General features: G+C 40.7%; 1 protein-coding gene across 1 annotated transcript in view; it reads left to right on the top strand.

The window, feature by feature from the left end:
- VOPP1 (VOPP1 WW domain binding protein) overlaps positions 1 to 24,672 on the top strand; it is a 63,027-nt gene that overhangs the window by 23,321 nt on the left and 15,034 nt on the right. The window contains exon 2 of the mRNA XM_021531479.4: positions 20,612 to 20,670. Coding sequence (XP_021387154.1) covers positions 20,612 to 20,670 — 59 coding nt within the window. The remainder of the gene's footprint in view (positions 1 to 20,611; positions 20,671 to 24,672) is intronic.

Here is a 24,672-nt window from a genome sequence, read left to right as displayed (position 1 = left end):
TGGATGTATATGGAGAGTCAGAAATTTATGGAAAATCCTCAAAACGCATTCTGCTCTGCATTTTGCCTTCCTTATCTAACCCTGTCATCCCAGTAGTGCCACTTTGGTCAGACTGGTGAGAGGGGGAGGGGGAACTGAAAATTGTCTGCAGATTGTTAGCATTCATATCCATGTCGTTTCCATCCATTTCAATATGGCTGTAAATAAAGAGAATTGATTGATCCTTTTGAATATTAATTTGGATGTCTGGACTCAAGCTGCTGGTGAAGGAACTGGATTGTATGGTTTGTTCTGTGTTGTAGCAGTCAGATTACATAGTTGGACTGTTAACACCTAATGCTTGAGTGTGTTTTACATTAAATACTACAAGTCAAAGTTCAACTGCTAGGGATCTTACCTGGTGGGTTGGTTCCTTTTTTTTTTTCAGGTGAACTCCAGGTGTGGTCCTATAGTAACTGTAAATGTGTTCATCAACGCAGAGGTTTTTTGATAAATCATATGCCCGTGATTTTAATGTTCCTCTTGGAAAACCATAAGGACTATGGGTGCTGCTTTCTCAGAGAGATGTTGCTTCTCTGATTTGCCCTTTTTCAATTCAAATGCATGCAGCCTGGTTCACATAGGTCTTTGTACATTTTAGTGTTACCACATTTTGCTGATGTATGGCTAATAATTTTTTTTTTTTTTGAGAAGGGCAGCAGCAGGCAGTTTTAAGCACATCTGATACTTAGAGTTGGTGATCTGTGCTTTCTGTGTCATGTCAATGAAGAGTGGCTTAATGCTGTTCCTTAGACCTGAGCTAGTTGAATGAATGGCATGTGAAATTCAAGCATGGTAAGACTGGTTCAGTCACAGCCCTAAATTCTTCTGAGAGTTTGAACCATGGGTACACATAGTTTTTTTGTTTTGTTACGAATGGAGAATAGTATTATACCACCAACTGTTTTAATTTCTAGGTTTCTTCAAAATTGTTCTACAAATTCAAGAATGTCACTTAATAGAACTTAAAAAAAGAACAGAAGAAATTATTATGTGACAGCCTGATGCTAAAATAAAGTTCTGTTTACATGGGGCCAGAAAATCAAGTTGCAAACCTGTCAGTGTAGATGGAATGTAAAAAAAAAAGAAAATTAAAAAATAAAATTTGCTATTCTTGTAGGAATGTGAGCAGTGACTTGTTGAGAATGAAATCCCAAATAAAAATATTTGTAGGCTTGCAAGGCTAATGCAGTTACTGTGGGTATATGGTATTTTTTTACTCTACGCTCCAAGGAAGACTTGCAGAAACACAGGGACATGAACTGTAGTGTTTAGTTTGGTTGTTTTCAAAGGAAACTGGTATGAGATTACTTGATACATCTGATGGTTTCTTTGATGTTCATGATGCTTCAAGATGGTCTTGTTTTGCTTCTGCTTGGATGAAAACATAACCAGGTAGTCCAAATGTTACAGTGAGCGCATGGACACTGTGCCCCCTTCCCCGGGACCCTGTGACTCTGATCAAGATAACCCTGGATCCCTCCTTCCTGCCCCAACGGGGTTGGCAGAGAGCCAGGGAAGCCCACCCTGTCCAAAGTCTATATAAACCCCTGACATTGCCTGTTCATTCTCTTTTGCCCTGCTCTCCCCTAGGACATCACAGAATAAAGAGAGCTGGACCAGCATATCTCAGGGTAAGAGCCTCTTTTGGAAATCTTTGCCATCTCCTGATATTCCTCCCCTCACAGCCTCGGATCTCTGGGCTAGCCTGATTATTCAGGGGGCTGTGTGAGGGGGGGAACATCATCCAAATAAGACTTTTTTCATCTGTGTGCTATTGTCCCGTTCCTAGTATTTTCTTCCTAAATCCAACCTAACCTTCAAATAAATCTCTGAAATTCTTGATAAGCCTCCTTCATCCTGCCTTTTTCCCAAACACTGGGAAAGGCTTTCAGTAAACACCTGCCGTTTCCTCCCTTGTTTATCTGCAGGTCCTGCCGTGGACTCCCTGCCATGAATGAAAACCGTGGCAGCAGTTAAGTGGCTGCATCGAGACCAGTTGCTGTCAGGACAAGAAATACTGCTGCATTGTTTGCTTTTACCCTCCCTTTGCATCTTGCTTTCTGTTGTGTCTTTCATTTAATACTTTGATAGTCCCTATTCCTTCTCTGTAGTGATTGTGCAGCCATGTCCTGGTTCCTGATGTGGGCTTCTGGATACAGCCAATGATAAATGTGCAATAGCAGTCATCCTGGCATACATTCTGTCAAACTCTACTTCTGGTGAATTTATTTCTGTGTTGGTTTTTTTGGTTGGTTTTTTTTTTTTTTTTTTTTTTTTTTCTGTGGTGCCAAGTACAGCAAGCAGCTGTCTACCAGCAAAAACTCTGGAGAACCAAATTTCACACTGTTGATTTTTCCTTCAGTCCTTACAGATTTCTCCTTTAGAGTGAGGGGCAGTTGTATAACACACCATTGGTTGCTTTTCTGCCCTGAACTCATAATGAAGTAACCTAAATGATTATAAAAGCTTTAGTATCAGCTTCATTTCATTTTAATAGACCAATAAAAGCAACCAGTGTGCAAGCTGCTGGCTCCAGTACTCCTGCATAAACCATTAGCAAAACAATATTACTGGCTCTTGACAAAGGAAAACTGTAGTGACAAATCCAAGAATTCACTTTGAAAAGAAGTCAACCAAATGCCAGTGAATCCAGAGACCCACTCATATGCACACTGGCTGCTGTGAGCTCTTTGTTTGAGGTTGAGAAGTCGGCACTTTCTCATAATTAGTTTTACATTCTGGCTTTGTCTTCTGTAAATATCCTTTGCAGTGTTTCCAGCAATGCTGGCAGCTGCCTAGGCACCAGAGGAGCTTTCTCAGTTAGCCTGCATGCACAGAGATCTGCTGGGTTTTGCATTTTATGCATGAGACTGACTCATCTGGCCGCCCCCTAAGCTCTCTCCCTGCAATGCTAGCAGACTGTGTATTTGCAGCACTATACCTCATGTGCCAGGTAGGGTATGTTGGCTTTGAAGAGCAGGAGTCTCCCCATAGGGCCCAGAGGAGCCTCAGGATGTCTCTGCTAGAATTCCTGTGGTTGCCTCACTGGTTGTAGGGGTTGATAAAAGGAGCATCTCATGGAGCCTTCTGTATTGAGCAACAACTGAGGAACAACAACATCAACAAAAATCCTGTGAGCCTTCTATTCACCTAAGGTTTGTTAAGTGTGCCTTGAAGGATACCTACACAGTTGTTGTACTGTGTATTTCAAAGTATGCAGAATCTGTAAAACTACCCACCAACCCTCAAGAGATATAAACTAGTACCATCTGCTTATATATTATCCTCTGGTGTTTTGCTGTGTCAGATAAACAAAAGCAGTGCTCACGTTTGGGCACTGGCATGGGCAGACAGTGGTCTGGTTTCAGACATAGCTGCCTGTGAGGGTGGCTGCACTCTGGTACTTTCCATTGAGTGGTAAACCTCACAGATGGGCAGGTCAGAAGACTTCTGCTCTGCTGACAGGCCTTTTCTGGCTGCTTTATGTTTAGGCTTTGCCTGAGGCCTCTGCAAAAGCAATGTAAGATTCTGAGAGCTTTGGTCTGCTCTTTGCAGTCTCTTCCTTTGTTTTCCTTCTTTAAAGCTGAAAACAAAAACTCTGCCTTTTTAATTTTACTTGCTGAATTTAAAGATGTCATGATCATTCTTTTCCAGGAAAAGCGCTCAGCACTTCAAACTTTCCTAAGATGTACACTGAATATGTGTGCTCCCCACAATGTCTGGTCAACTGAAGCAATTTTAAAATGTAGTATCAGCTAGAACAAGACAGATGCTGGGAAAGCAATATAGATGATCTCAGGGACAGTGAGAGGATAGGAGAGAGGATTAAATTTTCCTAAAACAGAGCTTGGAAAATATTAATATCTCTCTGTTTCTCTGTTACGTGCTGTGTTCTAGTAGTTGTGCATTAAGTCCAAAAAGAGAACTGAGGCTTTTTTCTGTGCCCCTGTAACCCCGAGGAGCACTTATTAAGTTTATATGGGCTTTTCCTTTCCATCTCTTTGCTGTGGGCGAACAGCACAGCATCACCTTTCTTGCTTGTCCAGATCTTGTTTCTCTCTTAGGATTTGTTTCACTGTCCCTGTAGCACATCTCCCAGTCATATAGATGGATGTGGTTGCATATATACATTTTTAAAATTTAATTATTCTTTGATTCATTTGTGTTCATCAGTGTCATTGGCAGCAATCTGAGAGTTCTCAATCTGGTGTCCTGGCATCATGTGCTTCTCTTCTTGCTTCTTTTGATGGAACCCTGTATTTTTTCAAAGCTATTATACTTTGAAGAATTTGTGTCCTGTTGCATCCAGTCTCCTGATACTTGTTCAGGTTTAAAGAACATGTTTCTAACCCATTAAGAATGCCTTTACTGTGATAGCTGGACTTAAATTTGCAGAGCTGATCTGAAATAGAACAAGATGATCATCCTTAGTATCTTGGTGCATTTTGGGTTTGATATTTTTAGTAATCTTTGCCATTTAGTTGTCAGTCTCACATTGGTGAACTTCCTTTCCACTGCCAAGATCAGCTGCTAGAGTCAAGGGGTTATGATTGCTTTAACGAATGAGCAGTGAGCTTTGTAGTCTGATGGTTGCAGACAAAAAAGTTCGATATTTCATTCTCTTTGAACAGAGTTATAAAAAATCAGCACAAATACATGTAAAGGATTTCAACAGTGTGTCACTGTGAAGCCCTGCTGATTTCAGTTTCAAAGAGAAGGATTTCTCCTGATGATGTTTTCTTTCTTTTCTTTTTGTTTAAATGGATGTTGTACTTTTCTAAGAGCAGTCCATGTGGATGTGCCTGGAATAAGTCATCGACTCATCTCAAAGATCTAGTCATTCTGTGACTAGGGTTTCATTTTGGCCTTTCCCCTGCAAAATATACAGTGAGGTGTGTTTTCTTTCCTGTTTTTTTTCCTACCACTTCTCCTAATACTCAAAAGAAAGCACAGTTAGTGCTTTAGTAGTTACCTGGTGATGTAATTGCAAGTCCTGAAATCTCACTGAAACCTTCTGGCTGGACTAGGCTTGAAGTGTGAAGCACATCCTCTGGTCCCTAGGTTTCCAGACTGTCATACAAGCTCTACTTGTGCATGTTCATATTGGTGTAATGCCAGCTAAGTTCCAGACCTTCTATATTAAGTGGCTTGTTGGGGCCCAGCGATGAACAGGGTCTTGTTTCACCCATTCCACACAAAACCTTCATGTTGCAGTGTGTGCGTGAGCATTCCTGCATTGCCACGTGTGTGATTCTCTGTTTCTGGAGGTTTCCTCAGTTTCTCTTTCTTCTCTAATATTATCTAGTTTTGCAATTTTTCTGTGGCCAGGTAATTGCTCACTCTGTTGGTAGCTTTAAGACTAGATTTAAAAGCTGAATAAAATAACTTCTGTGATCTAGTTTCTTTCTTTATAGAGAAAATGAAATATGTCAGGAAGCTCAGAGAATATACAGTGAATGATCCCTATCAGTGACCTATGAGTAGCAGCCACTCCTGCTTCAGACAAGGAAGGCTCTGTCTTTTATGACTGGGCACTATATCCTGGCAGGTCTGTACCTGGCTGGATAGGTGCCTATATGCCTTGATACCTTTACTGTCCTGTGATGTGACCTATTATGTGCAAATATCATCTGTCACAGGAGCAGCCATACGTGCAGGGACTGAGCTGTGGACAGCCAGGACAAATATCTAACGTGAATAACGAGTTCAACCGTGTTACTGCTGTCTCTGTAGGCACCAGAGGCATATGGCTTTGCTCTGTTAAACAGCAGGGGGAAGGGATCAGGAAGGACACTTTCTATGTGAAGGATGAAGTCAGGGAGAGCTCAAAAGCCTGGGGAACAGCTGGACACCAAGCTCTCTCCAACAGGTTCTCCATAGCTCTCACCATTGCTTTGTCCTTTTGCAGAAAACGCCACGAAATCCAGCTGGTTTCTCTTCTCCACCCTTGGGCTGAGGGCAGGAGCACAATGCTGTTGGCCCTGGGTGCCTGCTCCACCTGCCTTCAGGTGCTCAGCAATGATGGCTTTGCCACATCTGCACTGTCAATTGCCTTTTTAAACTGAATTTAAGCTAATCCTATTCTGTACCTGCAGGAAGGCATGGGGCTATGTGTGAAACTATTATTTATGTGTCTGCTTTTCAACCCCAACCAGGCCTTTTTCTTCCCCACTTCAGTCACATTCACTGGCTGCTTATTTATATAGAGCTCCCTGAACCCAAGTCTCTGATCTGTTGAGTGTTGGACCAAGCCTTTGCTTTTGCGATCGTTGGGCCAAGGTTGGATTGTTGGGGCCTTTTTTTCTTCCACTGAGTAGATTAAAACTTTATCTGAGGATAATAGAGGGGTATTGGCAATATTAAAAGCTTTGACTGGCATTAAAATTTCTGTTTTCCCTCTCTTTAAAGCTGTAATTTACCACTTTTTAAATTTTGCTCTGTCAATGAGCCCTTAACAAGAGGAGAATTTTTTTTTTTTTTCACTAGATATTAACTCCTAAATGCTCTGGCTTTATGACCTATAACTGTGCCTTTTTGCATGGGAATGAGACAAATGAAGCCCAGCAAGATGGAAACTTTGTATTTCCAGGAATAATCAGCTATTTCCTAATTTCCTTGTCACTTCTGAGCCTTTGAATGTTAATCCTGTACATAAAGTCTTAATTTTTCTTTTGTACTTCACTGCTCCTTGTGGCTGTTGTGTGTGAATTTATAGGCATTGCTTCCTTGCTAATTCTGCTCAGTCGGGTTTGTGAGTGGGTATGCATGAGAAGATGCTTAGCAACTGAAGGCAGAGCTTCAAGAGGTGTAACTAAGAAAGCATTTCTGCTGCATCTGACTTCAGTGTATCAAAAATGGTTTAAGTATTTAGATTCTCCTTGCCAAGCTTAAGAGGCATGTTTTGTTTAATTTCTTCTACAAATACCGAGTACTTTATTTCTTTATTCTGTATGAAATTTGGGAAATCCACTCATCCAGACCATAGACAAGTTGGTTTATTCAGGGAGATAAGTGAGCAAAACTTCCCTGTGTAAATCATTTCACACCAGAAACACCCTATACTTAAAACAGAAAAATCAGCTCTTCAGCTGTAAAAATGTTCTCCACTTCATGAATTTTTATTAGGCACATTTTTTTCCTGCTAAGCATGCTAGTAAGTCTGCAAGCCTGGTCTATCCAGCTGGGGAGTCAGCTAATAGCATTAAATGAGAAACAAAAAGCTGGAGAAAATGTTTGGTGTGGACATCCACTGGTTTACATCGTGTTGTCTTCCTTCCATTTCTCTAGTTGCTGTAGTAGTTGACTTGCCTTTGGCATTCACATGAGCTAAATATCTGCCTGCTGCTCGGATAGCCTTGTGCCAGGACTGAAACTGGAGCATATTGTTCCACCATTAAACAGGCAACATTGAATACTTTGGAAATTAACAACAGCTGCAAGTTTTTCAGCTATTTTTATTTGTACTGTGGCTCTATTTTTGCTAGTGTGTTTGTGCTGAAGTCAGAAGAGGAAAGGAAAATAGATTCCCCAAGAGCACTTTTTTTTTTTTTTTTAAATTAAAAAAAGGCAATACTTAACAAAAGCATCCATAAAACAAATAGTACCAAGGGTTGCCTAGCAGTTTTCTTGATGTTGTGTGGGCCCCTTAAGTGTGGTTGCTGGTATGAATTTCTGAGGACTTTTGTGGCACCTTATTGCATGGTGAGGTAGTTGGCACTTTCCACAGTCAGCCCTCTCCTTTAAAAGTCCTGCTACTAATAGCATCTGTCTTAGCCTTTTGGAAAGATTGCTGGCAGCAAACAATTTTCCATTTTATTTGTTTTTTATGCTCCTAATCAGAGATAGAAGCTTCAATCCCCAACAGCCACTCTGTTTGGTGGTCTTTGGATGAGGCCCTGAAGTCAAGCTAGAAAAGCTTTATAGGATGATTGTTAAACAGGATTTCCTAAGTATCCTTCAAGAGTCCAGTAGCTTGAATTTCTTCCCATAAGTCTCATGATCGTGTGTCAGGAATGACAAGGCAGAGCCTTATCCTTTCTGAAAGTGCAAGAAAATGTTCCTTAGAGCAACTGTAGGAACAAAGCATAAGTGGATTGTTCCTTTATTTGAAAGCAATTTAGCAAGAATGTATTTTTTCCCTTTAACTGAAGAGAGAGAATTCTTTGCTGTGATTATGTGACCTAACTCATGGCCAGAGATCTTTTCATTGGGCTGGACATAATTTTAGAAAACTGCATATCACTATGGGAATTTATAGGCATTTATTTAAAAGTGTTGAATATAGGTTGGTATATTTCTGGATTTGAGTGGAAATAAATAAAGGCAATGGTTTGCTGTTCATATTCAATAACTTAAAATTTTAGGGGAGACCTAAACCTGGGCCCTAACATGGGTCCACTGTGAATAGTAAGAAGAGTCTTCTTTGTATATGGAGCCCTATTGACCTATTTGAAGGATTGAGCCGTTATTCAGTATCTGGTATCTCATTTGGGAGTCTCTAAACTGGTGAAAATTTCTGCTACTTCAGGTAAAAGTGGCTTTATTGACATGGGTTAGCACCCTTGCATCTAAGCTATTAGAAGTTTTCATCTTCTCATTGAAAAAGAATGATAGCAAGTGTGAGCCAAAGGCAAGCAGCCTCTCAATGGTGAGGTGCTAGGCTTTTCCTTTCCCAAATTAGAGACTAAGCACACTACGCCAGAAAGGATTTCTTTTTTTGCCTTGCACTGTGGGAAGATCATCAAAAGATTTCTTCCCTGGGCTTGCATGAGGAGCTGTAGCTAATTCATGGTGTTATACTTTTTTGTCAGAAAGGGCTCAAGGTACAAAACTTGATTGTAGGTGAAAAATTGAACTGCTGCCTTGCATGGAGGAGAGGTGCACCAGGTATCTGTGTGTAGTATAAAAATGACAAAGCCAGTGGAGTTGTCCCTTCATCAGTACCTTTGCAAGATGCTGTCATTCCTTTATAGTGGCCAATAATTCAGGGACTACCTCCGTGATTACTTTGGCTGCTACCCTATTGGTTTCTATCCTCTGAAGCTTATTGGAAAACATTCTGGGAAGAAGGCTTGGTTGTGGCTCAGTCAGTGCCATTTATTCTAGTTTGCCCTAGGTTTTATTCTACTTCATATTTTTCTGTTTTCTTGGGCACATCATTGTCTTCCTCACTTCTTTGCTGTGCTGCTCCTATTCTTTATTTCTTTCTCTCATCCACGAGTTTGCATTTGTAGTTACAGTATAAAGGTTCCTTTGCCTGAGCAGAATTGCCCTGGAGAAATGTAGGAGTATTAATGCCTTTGTACTGCAGTGCTGTTTCCCCTCCGAGATGAACCCAGCACTTGGAAGAGCAGCTGGCAGGCCTGTGAAGAGAGGGGCAGCAAGCCAAGCCATATCCTGTGAAAGCAGAAGCAATGCCCTTGAAATCTCTGGAATTGCCCACTACATTCACAGGGATTAAATTTTCTCCGAAAGTTCAGTTTATGCAACATTTTCAACACTGACCAATATATGCAAGTGTGTCTATGCTCATCTCTGAGCTCCTGGTACTATTTCCATCTCTCAGTGTGGGCAGGCGCTATTAAAATCCTCAGCACTTTCAGTCTACTTGAATAATTTTCTAGCTGCTAGGTTTATAAATTAAACATTTATGGCCATATCTCATGCTATTATCCATCCATAGCAATACCTCCAGGCAAGGATCTTGAGCTTTTTTGGAGTGCAAGCCATGTGTTAAAGAAGAGCGAATGTTTCATTTATGCTTCATCTTACTCTTGCACTTCTCAGTTGCAGAACATCCCTGAGGTAACCTCAGATATTTATTGGGAGGAAATAACCTTAGTAAGAAGATTTTTGATGTCTGTGTCAGAGGAAAGAGCAGAGTTCACTGCAGCATCCCAAAATTTTTTAATGTCTTTTCAAGTAACTTCCAACACATAAATATGATCTATCATCTGCAAGCTGGAAAAAAGAAAAACATCACATGAACCAAAGACCACAAGGGTGTTAGCAAGAGGTCCAGCAGTGATAACTATGACATTTGCATTTTAACTGTTATTAATGGAATCTGAAAGCTTGATGGTGTCCCAGAAAAATCTGTGTATATGGACAGATGTTTGAATGAGGGGCATGCACTGATTAACAGTGAGAGAAGGCATTTAAAAAGCTACCCACATCCTGCATGTCCTTCATCAAGTTGTGAAGTGAGTGGTTTGAGGGGTGAAAGGAAGTGAGAGCCAAGTTGTGGCTTCTATACATAACCAAAGGGGTTGTGTGAATTTGTCTGGTTATGTATATCCAGTATTTCTTTCTAAACAGTCATCTTAAGAATACATGTTTTCTTCTTCTTCCAGGAAGCTATTTTGAGTGCGATAAAACTGAAGTGATAACTCAAAGCAAGGAAATAATCCATGTAGAAAAATGTTGAAGCTTGTGTGCTTTTGGTTTGAATTAAGAGATTTGTCACATTCTTAGTGGTTTATGTTGAAATTAGACAGTCTGGGACATTGTAGATTATTGTTTAGGTACATTCAGGCTCCTAATAAAAGAAAAGCAAATTTTAAGGTCTTATGTAGGAAGTTACTTCATTTGGAAGAATGCTTTGCCATCAGTAGGCATTGTTACTTGCCTGAAAGGGTTATCTCCTCATTTGCTATTTTAGTCCTTTAACAGGAAATACTCCAAGGACAAATGCTTAGTGTATTTCTTCCCGCTCAAATAAGTAGTTCTGAGGTACAGCTGTTAGATTTGTCGCACTGGAATTTAATAATCATATGCTATTGCTAAGGTAGTGTATTGGACTGTCTGAATAGGAGTCCATTTAGGTTCTTATTTTAAATAAAAGGCATTGATGTTTCAGTCTACCTGGTGAGTGTCTGCCTAAAAGTCACAACACAGCATCTCCCAAAAAGCTTGAATTGACTTGTTAAACAAATACAAATCACATTCAGTCAACTCTTCTGCTCTTTCTTCCTGTGAGGAGGGTTTTGACTTGAGACAGAGATGTGTTTGCTGCTGATCAGTAGGAACTTTTAAGAGACTGTGTGCAAGAATAGAAAAATGTGATTATTAGCCTGGATGAACCCAAGCCTATAAACTCTGCCCAGTGTTCCAGTAGCTGAGTCCCAGAGCAAATGGGTGTCTGGGCTGTGACATGGAGATGATTGTATGACAGCCCTGTTTGATGAGCCAGCCTTGCAGAGCAGACCATGCCTGCCTTTGCTGTGTTACTATTTGAGTTTCAGCATTTACTGCAAGTTAGTCTAATGTAGCTGGAACAAATGATCTAAAGTTTCCTTTAGAACTGTTTCTCCAATCCCAGTATGGTCATTAAACCAGATTAGACCTGTATCAATTATACATCGTTGCTTTTCCCTTGAGAGACTGAGTGGCCTTGTGAGGATGTGAAGGACACCAGTAATGATGGCTGCTATTGTAAGTGTGTAGGTAATAATTGACTTCACTGTTAAGCAGGTGGGAGTTGGCCAAGTATGAAGCGTCCCCTAACAAAGCATTCAAGTAGATGCTTCTTCTCAAAGAAGTACCTGGATTCTCACTTGCTAGGGTTTTTTAGAAACTGCTTTTCAAATATCAGAATGTTTCCAAGGTAACCTCTTTAATCTCCAATGTGTTCAAATGCTTATTAATTTAATATATACATGACTTGTCTAATCTGATTTAAAATTAACAGATGCTCCTAAAAACAATCTAGCACTAAACATGATGGGGTTCTAGAATAACCTCTTCAAGGTGAGAACTTGTCATGGCATTTCTTACCTTCCAGGTCACAGGAATAGCACTTAGATAATATTTCATTATTATTGATTTTTTTTTTTGTTCCCTGCACCACTGGGTGTGTGATTGCTGATGGACTCTGCATCTTTTTTTTGAGCTGAGGATTTGCTATCTTCAGTGTTACAGATGTTTTCAGGACTTCTAAGCACAAAGCATTTTGATCCAGTATTTGCAGTTTTGGAATAAATACCTCAGAAAACTGAAAAGATAAGGGTCTTAGTTATAAAAAAAAAAATGTTTTGTTTTCCAATAACACCTCATAAGAAGGATCTGAGGAAGGTGTGCATCTCTGGATTAAATGTCAAGAATGAAAAATAAGGGTATTAGGGAGAGGAGCAAGAGTTTCCATGATTATGCAGCTGCACTCTGTTCTCTCAGCTTGCGCTGTCTCTCTGTGGAACAAATGAGCACATGGGGGCTGCATAAAGTCAACAGAACAGAGCTTGGGAACTCCCAAAGCAGCTGCCCTATGTCCTAGGGACCATCCAAGAAATCCATTTTCCTGCATCCTTTGAAGGGCTGTCATAACTTAAATAACCAGCATCTGTAGTGCAGTGCTTTTAAGTGCCTCGATCTTGTCTGCTCTGCAGATGACTAAGAAAATTGAGTCTGAATTAATCTTCTTTTGCTCAGTCTTTCTTTGCTTTGGTTTTATTAGCTTAGTAGATGAAAGACAACCCCTGAGGATTTTAGTACTAGGTAATTTAAGGATAGTTTTCATTCTTGGGATGGTAAAGTGGAAGAATAAAATGCTTGTAGGAAGCAGGCAAAATTGCCTGTTCAGCATGGACTAGTGTAGTTTTAGATAAAAACTGGGGAAACCTAAAACTAGACTTCTCCCTTAGTAGTACTCTAAATAGCATCAGTTCTTGCCAGCAGGAAGTGCCCATTCAGGGTCGAGGCTGGAGATGAAGCAAGCTTCCAGTTCTTAGTCAAAGGAAAGCTGGTTTGGTGTCTGTGTTCATGGTGTTCACTAGAGGCATAAAAGTAAAAACATTGTATCACCAAATCATTTTATATGAAAATTTTCATTTAGGTTTGTTTAATTTTTAAAGAGACTGCAGGTGGAAATAGCAATGTCCTCACTCTTGGCATGGTTTTCCTTTCTATTCCTGGCAAGTGATTCCCTCCTCCCATCACCCTACTTTATGGGTTGTTTTATGATATTACTTTTTCTGTAGTTAAAGAATGAAAATAATAATACCCTTGGTTTTCTTTTTCATATGCATATAAAAGGAAAAAGAGTAATTACAGAAGCTAAATTCAATTTTGGAGCTGTGGAACCTGTCCAGTACCATTTGAAATGGATCAACTTCTGCAAAAGGAGTTGGGAAAATGTTACATCTGTTTCCTTGCAGTTATAACTAAAAAGTCTGCCACTACCCCCATTGAAGACACCATTGGAATGTTGAGTCCGTTTTGCTTTTCTTGGGTAAAAATGCCTTCAGTATGTGGCATGGCTCACGCTTTCTTGCAGGTCTAACGTTAGAACTTTCATTGTGAGGTCAATTCCACCAGGAAGGTTTAAATGCCCCCACTCCCCACCTTTTATATTTGTGCAATTATCACTGCATTCATGGGTGTAGAAATGAAAGAAAGAAGGTAAAGCAAGTCCTAAACTTCTCTGATATTGAGGCTTTCTTGGCGCTTTTGTAAGCATCTGGTTTGACATTCTGATGTAGAACTGAGCTGGCTATTTCACACAACTATGACAACTGTCATAACTGTGCTTTCCAAACCGTTTCAAAAAGATTGAGTGCAGCTGTTCTGTCTAAGGCAGTCTGATGGTGGTTTGGGTTGATATGAAGTTGGATATGAGTCAGCAGTATGCCCTGGAAGCCAAAAGGGCCAGCTGTGTCCTGGATGCATCAAACTCAGCATTGCCAGCTGGTCCAGGGAAGCTAGTCCAGTATCCTGCTCTACAGTGCATTGAAAGGTGTGGCTCCATCTGGAGCCCCACGTGCAGTTCTGGGTGCCACAATACTAGAAGAACATAAAATTATTGGAGAGTGTCAAGAGGAGGGTAACTGAGGTGGTGAAAGACCTTGAGGGTAGGATGTAATAAGAGACAACTGGGATCGCTGGTTTGGTGGAGTGTGGAGAAAAGAAGGCTGAGGGGTGATCCCATGGAAGTCTATAACTTCTTTAAGAGGGGTAGTGGATGGGAGTTTCTAGTCTCTCTCTGCTGACCAGCAGTAAAATGTGAGGGGATGGAATGAAGTTGCATTGGTGGAAGTTCAGGCTGGGCATTAGGAAAAGGTTCCTCGCTGAGAAAATCACTGGAACAGCCTATCCAGGGAAGGGGTTGTGGCACCAAGCCTGGCAGAGTTCAAGGAGCATCTGGATGATGCTCTCAGCCATATGGTGTAATGTTAGGCAGTCCTGTGAGGAACAGGGACCTAGACTGAATGATTTTTATGGGGCCATTCCAAGTTGCGATGTTCTGTGATTCTATGGTGGTAGTGCTTATTAATTTCTCATGTAAGTGCTCACACATGCGAAGAGATAATTAGTAGGTGTGGCTGCTGTTAGAGGTGTAGGTGAGAACGGAGAGAAAGCTGAGAGCTGTGTGAGGTGATGTGTGTGGGTGAGGTTTTGTATCGGTGATTTATTGCCCCGGTCGGGCTGTGGGGCAGGTGCAGCAGCGGGGAGGAAGGACGCTGTCCGCGGTGCTGAGCGCCGGCCCCGCACCCTCCCTGCCTTGGGCTCTGGAAAATAAGGGTGCCTTGCTTTGCCTTTTATTCCTTCCCTTTTTACCCCCCTTGTATATGGATGAAGGAATTATATTCAACTGAAATTGTATTGTTCTGGGACTGAAGTGCATTTGTGATTTGCTGCATAATGGCCAAAAAAAAAAAAAAAGAAAGAAAGAAAGAAAGAAAATGAAACAAATAGATGAGTCAGGTTCCTGAAATGAAATGGTGAAATGGCACACAAGGGATAATTTTATTTCCTCTGTGGGAAAGGTTAATAGATATAAATGTACAATAATGCTTTGTGATGGGAAGCTATCTAATGCTAAACCCACACTAATTCTAAATAAAAATATGATGATTAATACATGTGCTCTGAACAGCACAAGAAGTAATAAAAATTAGATGCTTGTGCTGAAATTTTTTGCTGTTGAAAAACACACACTCGTTAATTCCAGGTGGAAAAGTTGTTTCTTTTACGAATCCTATTATCAGAAATATTCCCTTCTTTCTTAGAGAACAGACAAAAAGTCTAACTAAAAGCAATTGTCTTAACCAAAAAGTTTTAACCAAACCAATTTAATTTCCTTTATACAAAAATCATTATTTATACTGTGAGTTATATGACTTTGTAATCTTGGTGTTGGTGAATGAGATGTATAGGTGAAATAGTATTCTGTTTACTGTTAAATGGGAGGGAAAGCTTGATAAAGGATTGGCATCCTTTTATAGAAGATCTTCCTGATGTGTTCTAGTTACTTCATTAAGTAAAAATACCTGAGTTTTAGTAAAAGTTGCTCCTGTCTTTTGCAACAAGGGTATATGTTGAAATTGCTGGTAACATGAGCTTGCTAGCTCAGTGTCTTGGAATAGTTTTGCAGATGGGCAACTTTCACCCTCAGCTGTTTGCATCACCAGGGAAGAAGCAGGGATGAATTTTGATGGATTCAGGCAAGGCTAAAACAAAATGTGTTTTCTCTAGCAAACTGTTTTCACCCTTAGGCTGCACTTTCCAGATTCAGGATACAGTGTCTCTTACTTTAATGGATAGTTTGCCCTTTTCTTGGCAATAAAAGAACAGGATGCTTCATATTCTTGTGTCTGCACATATAGTCTTTCAAACTTTCAGCACACAGAAGTTCTTCTGATACAGCCCAGCTTGTATCTCATAATGCTTCCAGCTCTTGTGTAGGCACTGAAAGAGATAGTGTTCTGAAAACTGATGCAGTTTTAAAGGTCAGATCCCATAAAACATTGTGATTCGTAGCCAATACTGTGTCTTCTGGAACTGCTTATTTAGTCTGGAGTTGCACCATGGACTTTATTATCTTCTTTTTGTCTGGGCTTCATCGAGTGTTTGCCACATGCAGTGACCAATAAAACCAGAGAAGATCTGAATTTTGCAAATGGCCTTCTGTAAGAGAGGCAGCAGGTATACATTGTTGTTTCTTGGATGCTGTGGAGCCATATGATGAGAAGGGTGTTGTCCTTCCCATTTTCTCAGTTTTTAGTTTGATCCAGCAGTACAGAAGACAGAGTTCTGGCTGTGTGTTGGAATAAGATTGTGTGGTGCTCAGAAAAAATAAGATATTTCTAGCATTATACTTTTCAAAGATACGTCTAGTCTTTCTTCCTGTTCATCTGTTTATTAATCCGAGCAGAGCCTCAGAGGCTGTAGCCACAGGACTGGTATGTGGATCATCTCGAACCCTAATAATGTATAACATATACCCAGCTAAGTGGGAAGTTACAGCCCCTAAGCAGGTCACCCCAGAATACCAGGAGCCATTTCAATCATATCAGTATGGCAGGTCACTGTTAAATATGTGTTGTTGTTCCTCTGAATCTACCTTGGATTCTTATAACTGTAATACATAATGGAAAAGAAAGGCTCACCCTCAGTTGCTGGTAACTGATAGATTTTCATCAGCCTTGTGGCTGATAACAGCCTCCTACAGAATCTGGCTTTGAGCAGATGTCACAAATTCACTCTGGATGTCCCTTCAGCATACAGATAGCAACTGCCCTCCATCTGCCCTCCACAGGCATGGCTGTCCACAGCAGGCTGCTTTTTTCCATTGGTACCCATAACAGAAATGGACTATACTCATGCTGGAATATGCATATGGGGCTTTACTTGCTTTTAATTTTTTGTTACTAATTTCCAAAGCTCCACTGAAGGCACTGGCTGTGAATATCTTGATTACAAAGAGTAATTAATTGATCAGATCTATTTTGTTTTTATTGTCATGTGGACTGAGAGATAAGTGACGTGCAATGTGGAGGATATTCCTGCTAGAGATAGTATTTCTGCAAATCCTGCAAAGCCTATCTGTGGAATACCACCTGACATTCAGTGAGCAGGCTGCCTGCTCTAGCATCTCCCACACCATGTGCATACATATGTATTTTGTTCTGTATTTTATGGGGTGATCAAAACCAGTCTTTGGATAATGTTTTAGTAACTTCTGTTTCTCATTGTTCTTACTAGCAGCCGTAACATTTGCAATATCAATCGACAGGAAGCAGGTGTCCTTTTTTAAAGGAAATCTGAAATAATTTAGAGGCCGCAGAAAAGGACAGCTTGAAATTCACATTGCTACAGTCTTGCAGAGAAAGCAGGCTACAAGACAGATGCTGATTTATTTAAAATCAGATGAACAAAAAAACAAGTCTTGTGGTTTTTCTCTTTCTCTCCTTTTCTTTGCAAACTTAAGGAATGTATTCAAGCATCTGGCTAATTCACATACCATTAATTCTCTAAAGATTACATATGCACACCTAATTAAACCTGCATAATTTGTTTTAAAATTGAATGTATTCTCATATTTATATTTTATAACTGTGCCAAATTCTTAAAGGGCATAGAAGAGAGAATTTTATAAGAGAAATGTACAGAGTCCTTCCCCTAGAAAAGCTGGAAGTATCAGTAGGGCTGTATCTAATCTTAGTTATAAAACTGTAGACTTACTGTTTTGGCTATTAGTGAATGGGTAAATGACTTTTTAAATACATGAATGCATGCTTGTTAGGAAGTCTGAGATACAGCCTGCCTGTCTTGATATGGGAGCTGGCAGAGTGGGCACCCATCCTGATGTGTGAGGTCCTGTTGTATTGCAGCAATATGACTAATCTTCCCTTTGCATCTGGTTTGTGGGCTGCAGCGAGTTCCTGCCAGCTGTGGTTTCCTGAGGATTTAATAGTCTCAAACAGCTACAAGGACATGGCTCTCCAAAGGCTGAGAGCCTGATGCCAATGGCATATGTCTCCTCTTACTCTTGTGTGGCTCTCCACCAGCTTAGCTCTTGAGGCCAGTGCCACTCAGTAGAATAATTTGGATCTTAGCAAGTGGCAGATTATCATAGCCTTCTTCAGAGGCTGTATGTGGGGTGGGAAAAGCTAATCTGTACCCTGACCCCCGTTCATCTCTCTGGTGCCTGAGTGTTAAAGGCACTCAGATCCTCATCGGCAGTGACATTCTCAACCTATTCTCAGTAGCGAATTCCTGCAGAGCTGCTAACCAGCAGTAGAGAGCCTGGTTAGTAGCTGCCTGCTTTGTGTCAGGCTTTGCTGGAGTAAAGTTGCCATGGAGATGGGTGGGAGTTTAACTGAGCAGGGAGCTCGGCGGTTTGCCCTTGTGTGTGTAAATCTGTCTGACATGTCATGTGGATCAGATTTGGCTGTGCTGCTCACATTTGAGGTCTACTTGATTTTTTTTTTGCCTGATTCCCGTGTAGGAGAGCTGTATAACTGCCATGCAGTATTCATAGCACTGTGAGATTTTAAAAGGGCAGAACTGGGATTGGTTCCTACTCTTCCAGGGCCAGTTTAAAACTAAATCTGGACACCAAAGGATGTTTAGAGCAGGTAGCTAAGCCCTGTAAACTGGAAGGAATTTTCACAGGCTGGAGTCTTTCTTGTGACAGCAGTAAGCATATTGGCTGTCTGAAAAAGAGAATTATATAGAGGCAGAAACTGAAATCCTACAGTTAGGGGGATGTTGGAAGGTGGAATCTTCCCAATTAATTTTAGAACTTGTAAAGCAGATTAAAATATGGGGGGAGAGTGCTGAATGTAAATGCCTGCTTTACACTTACAAAGGCTATGCCGGCTCCATGTGCTCAGAAACATTTCTGGGAAAACATCAATTAAAATGTTTGAGACTGACAAAAGGCTTCAAGGCTGTTGAGGTAAATGGTGACTCATGCTGGCTGAGAAGTAGGAAGGAAAAACGTTTAATGGCAGCGCCACCCCAAGCTGTACTCTGAAATGAGGCTTCCCAGGGGGTTGACCTGCAGACACTGGGAATTTAGGCAACGTCTGCTGATCTACAGCCTTCAAAGGTGAAGAGCCAAAATACTTTTCAGTGACTTGGCAGCATGCCTGCTGGGTTTTCCAATGCATGTAGGTTTGCATGGTGTTATGGAGTGAAACTTAACATGTTTCTAATTTTAGAGTAAAAGGAAACAGCCAGGTGGTGAAAATATTTGGAAGGAAGGGTTAAAAAGCTGGAAGCTTTGAAGGAGGGGTACAAAGAGGGAATAGGGCAAATGCAGAGATGGATCTTTGAACACTGCTTGCTTCAGTAGAAGCTAAGGAGTCCTCCTGAATGAACTGCCTGGACTGTGGCATCAGTTTGTGGGGGGCACAAGGTTTCTGCTGTGTTTATCCTAGGGAAAGAGGACTGGTCCTTCCGGCATAAGCTAAAGCTTGTGCATCTCAAAGACTGGTGTGAGTCTGTTGTGTTACTGGAAAAAGGCTTCATCACATGCATCAAGAGCATCTTCTCCTCATCCTCTAATCTCCTGTACCACTCTTAACAATTTAATCCTTAGCAGTTTGTCTTCATAGGCTGTAATTGATCTGTCTGTGATTTAGCTCATCAGACACTCATTAAAGAGTTTGCAGCCTTTTTTATTCATGAAGAGTGAGACTCAAGGATCTAAAACCACTTTGTCTTTGTCCTAACTGGATTCATTTAGTATTCTGGGATTTGGGAAGGCTAATAAACTTAAATGAGCTATTATTTAAAGGTGAGCTGCCAAGTGAACATGAAGAATGATCCAAACTCTGGCAGTGTGCCAAGGGTTCTCTGTTGTCAGGTGTGAGCAGCAGAGGGAATTGTCGCTAAAACCCCAGATATTCCTCACTGCTCTGCAGAGGGCATCCCACAATGCCCTGTCCACGAGTGATGGGATAATACAGCTTGCAGAGGAGCTGCTGGAACTGTGTCTGCAGTGAAGTTGGTATTTTGTGCTAGTGATGTCAGTGGGATACACAGAAATATTTTGTGCATTGTATAGATCTTGAGCTTGACATCTGGTTTTCTTTATTAGGGGCTGCTATTGTTCTGAGCTGTGGCCTGTGCTCTGACAGCACCCTTAAGGATGAGCACTTCTCACGTCTCTGGCACACACATGCTGAGGAAATGCCTGTCCCCATCCTTGCGCAGGGATACATGGGCAATCTGCAAAGGAGAACAATACCCTGAGCTTCAGAAAGCAGTTTCCTTTCCCTGCTACTTTAATGAGCACTTAAGACATTTCCAAGCTGTGGGAAGAGGAGATGGGATAGATGGTTCTCCATTATGCTCCTTCCTGAGCCTGGCTCTGCATGTTACACACTTCCAGAAAGATTAATAATTCCCTATAACTGTTGAATTTACTGTGTAGTCATATGTGTAGTATCATCAAATTGCCTGTGCCTTGGGTGTCACATAAGGGGCTATAACCACCACGGCTCTTAAGTTGTCCATGGTATTAGGGCGGCAGCTCAGCCAGGGAACGCATGCAGCTGGATCCTGGGTCTGCGCCAAATGTACTGACTTTGTTTGGGACTGTGGGAAGCTGGTGGGGCCCCGCAGACAAAGCCCTGTGTGAGGGATCTGAATCCTGGCAGGACACGCTGCCATTTACGTGAACTGACTTCCCATGTGCTGTGCGTATCTGGATTGGGAAATCTTTGGGAATATAAACCTTTCCTAACTGCTCCAAGTCACAGTATTTATAAATACTCTAAGCTTGTGTTTATAACTGTAAAGCATCCTATGTAAATATTAATACCATATTTTTCTTTCTTTGTAGTGTACGGAGGCCAAAAAGCATTGCTGGTACTTTGAAGGATTATATCCTACATATTATATGTAAGTAGTCATTGCTTTTCTTTTTGAAAACAGAATTAGATTCTGTAGGTTCTTAGACTGTTGCTCTTTTACTAATTTTACTTTTTCTATAACTCATCTTAGACTTTTGCAAATTCAAAAATGAAGATGCAGTAAGCTTTCATTTCCCTCCTTCCCTGTAACCCATCTCTTTCCCTTTTTCCTTATTAAAAAAAGTGTACAGATTCCTTTTGCCATGCACCGCAGATGACCTTTCCAACTGAAAACAAAACTCAAGTACTTGAACAGCTCTTATTTCAGAACACTGAAAGGGAACATAAGTAGACCAGTGTGAAGACAGTTCTCCCTTTGTTTTGAACAAGGACAGGTAATCAGACAGAATACCAAGAATGCTTTGAAAGTAACTTTGTCCCTGTGCTAATACTGTTGTTTAATTTAGAGGTTTGAGATGATTTGTTATCCATGGCATAAGTCTTTTTGATGAGTGACATCTACTTTCACATCAAGCTTGGGTATGAACCAAATGTCAATGACCTGTAGGTATATGACTGAGGATCTCTCTAATTTCAGTTTTTTTTGTTTCATATTACCCACAGCAACAACAAAAAAAGTGGAGGAAATATATGGGTGGGAGGTACATTCGATGTGGGTTTGAGGGTAGAATGGAGATAAATGTGGTGAACTTTGTATCTGGGTTGTATAACTTTATAATTGCAAACATTATAATTGCAACTGTAAACATAAGTTAGAAAAAGAAAAAGGTCGGGTGGGAGAGCATTAGGTTATCTGTTCCCTGAGCAAGCTCTTTCTTGCTGAAGGATTGGAAATTACTGTAATCCTTACGCTACCAAGAACTTCCCTCCCTTTACTTGTCCACCTCCACTTCATCTGCCAGAAGCAGGAGAGAAATGCTAGAGACAAAAAGCAGGCAGGAAGCCAGTTGCAAAACAAAGCCCACAGAAGGAATGAAACACCATGATTTAATCATCTGTGATCCTGGATATTAACTGCTTAGGAAGTGTTTGTGCCTAGCACTCACTGTCTTTTTTTCAGGTGACTGAAATGTTGAGAATTACTCATAAATGGTTGACCAAAACAGATGGAGGGATTTAAATAAGTTCATATTCTTTGTATGATAATAACAACAGGACTTTGGTTCCACCTACATTTTATTTTGCTTTTCTGCAATGTGGGAAAGAAGCTGGGATGTCACAATATTACGAAAATCCCACTGTACCTTGACATTCAGGAGTGTGTTATTCATCATCACCTTGGTGTTTTGCTTATGTTTCTGCCCACGTGCTTTCAAAGATATGTTTGTCTTCCTTGGCAATACAAAGGGGTGGCTACTTGGAGATTGGGTATTGGTCCAGACCCTTTGTGTACCTACAGACTCCTGCAAATGAAAGGGCTACAAAAAAATCCTGTTATAGATAGACACGGTCAAGTCAATCAGAAGGCTGTCACTAGTAATCGTGTGTTTTATTGTAGTTACTGCAGCACCATGTTATCCAAGTCATCGCATGAAAGTGTTATGGTTGCCACTGTCCTGAACAGTGCAAGTAAATGGAAGAAGGGAGGGGGCAGGATATGTGTGCTCAGCAATTGTCCCGATGGTGATGGGTGTCATGTTAATGCTAATGTTGTGATTATGAGTTTAAGTGGGCAAGAAGAAACACTAGGGAAAGACGATAAGGATTTGGGGATGGTAAAGCTCAGAGGACAGATACTATGTGTGACAAGTGAAGGAATAAGGAATGGAGTGGGAAGAGGGTATTTGAGTGCACAGGAGCCCAGTAGGGTTAAAGGGGGAATGCATCAAAGCAATAGGAAGGTAGTGCCTGTCTGCAGTGCTTGGGCTTTGTTACCTTTGCAATTTCAGTTTCTGTTGTCTAGGGTCCCCAGCTGCTTCCTACCTGTGCTGTCTTCTCACACCTGTATGGTAGAGGAGAGGCACCACTCCAATCTCAATATCTTAGGACGAAGTCCCATTGCTTCAGCACTTGTTTGACCCTTCACTGAATTAATTCAATTTGCTAATCCCACAGAAAGTTGTTCATTTTAGCACATTCAAGTCAGTGTTGAATCAGCTTGGTGTAGTTTTTGGCAAACACTGGTGAAATGGGAGGAAAGGGAGTATTCTGCATATTGTGGGGGAGGAGGCATGAATAGCATCGTCTCCATCAGCATATGGTTACATGGTAAATTATCTGAAGACATAATACATAACTTTGTCCTGAGAGTGCCTCCTCTGTACGAATCTAGATCTGGCATGTGCTGTAGTGAAACGGGTTTTATTTTATCTTACCGTTTCTGTAGCAACAGTTCATACAAAGCAGATAGGTTTAGATTTATATTTAAAGGAGTTCACAGTAGATTCCATTTGTTTCTATCACTGATTTTGTGAACAAACTTTTTTCTCCCCAGGTAATATATGTAGTCTCTCCTTTTGTCCTGAGACTATCTTTGGAGACTTAGGAAACCCAGCAATGCAGTCCTTTTTAATGATTTTCCTGTGATTTCAATCCCATGCTGGCACTATGTCACATCTCTCACGGAGACAGTTGGTATTATAATGAAAAGGTTGGCATGTCAGCTCAGAAATGCCAAGTACTGTGTCTATTCACAAATGCTCTGTGGCATGCTGGGACCGAGGTATCCCTGAACTGGCCCAGCTGCACGCCTTATTGCTCCTGGGTAGGCACATCCTCCTGCAAGGCACTTGCCTCTCTTTAAATTACCCAGGGTAATAGAAATCTAGGGGGCTGTCATATAAAGTGGTGGTTTGCTTTTCTCGGAAGTTTAAAGGCAAGATAGCTGAGTTAATCTTTCCTGTAAAGGCTCTACTTCAGCCATCCAAAGACAGATAAGAATGTGTCTGCTAAGCCAGAGGAACAGTGCGCCAAAAGAAGTGTTCTGGAAATTCAGCTACATTTGGGTGGGTAAAACTTGGAATGATATGACAGTTCCTCTTTTGGAGCTTAAGTTTTTTTTAGTTTTTTTATTCAATCTGCCTTCCAGTATAATAATTTTAAAAATAAAAAACTGTTAGAAATACTGTTCAAGACTTTCTTAAAACTTGTATTTTATGCTTTCCATCTTAACAGCTAGGGCAAAGGTTGAAGATCACAGTTCCAGAACTAATGATACATCTTTCTGTCCAATTATTTAATAGTATTAGTGTTTTTAAAAATAATGTTTTCCAATTGAAATAATTATACTATCCCTCATATATAATCAATAAGCTTTAGTTTAATTTATGCATGTTTCTTCCAAATGTAATTCCATTTCTTAAGACTAGACTGAGAAATTGATAATTTTCCAAAATCTTTTCCCTCTCCTGTGGGAGTAAGGTACAGCTTATTTCAGACCAGAAGTGAACATGGAAAGCTTACCAAGAATTTGAGAGACATATGCTGGGCTTCTGTCCTTAATACAGACAATTTCCAAGACTGCTCTTAACTTATTTCCCTAGCCCATCCAACTGTTTCTCCGTGTCCTTGTCGTCTGAGTCACCAGAGACTGTTATCAGTTGGATACTTTTCTACTACTTCAGCAAAATGTTATTTTAATATGACTTAGAAAAATAAGTAAGCAAATATAAAGCAGAGAAAGAAATTAGTCATTGAAAAAGCAGGGAGCCAAGTTGTTCCTGAGTTTGCTTAAAGAATTAGATCATATGTCTTCTTGTGTGGATGCACAGAAAGTGATTCAGAATTTAAAGCTGTCTCAAGAGACTCGACTGATGCTCTGCAAGTATCCTCATCCCACTCTCACTTAAGTAAGCCAGCTCAGCCTTATCTTGGATGTGCTGATGGTTGGCAGAAGAAACAGTCAAGGTACTTCTCTTCGATGGCAATGATGTGAATAGTTACATAGAGAATGCATTAGATTGCAAAACCCTATAGGCAGATGCCAGCAGCACTTAAGATATTCCAGTTGTTTTTCTATTTCTTAATTGGGTGTGAATAGGAGCAGGAAGGTTGCCTTATGTTTTGCTGATGAGTAGTAGTTTGATTGGAA

This window comes from Lonchura striata, chromosome 2 (assembly GCF_050655825.1).
Source record: "Lonchura striata isolate lonStrDom1 chromosome 2, ASM5065582v1, whole genome shotgun sequence".
Classification (NCBI taxonomy): Eukaryota; Metazoa; Chordata; class Aves; order Passeriformes; family Estrildidae; genus Lonchura; species Lonchura striata.
Note: the sequence above shows the minus strand (reverse complement) of the source record. Positions and strands in the feature narration are given on the sequence as shown.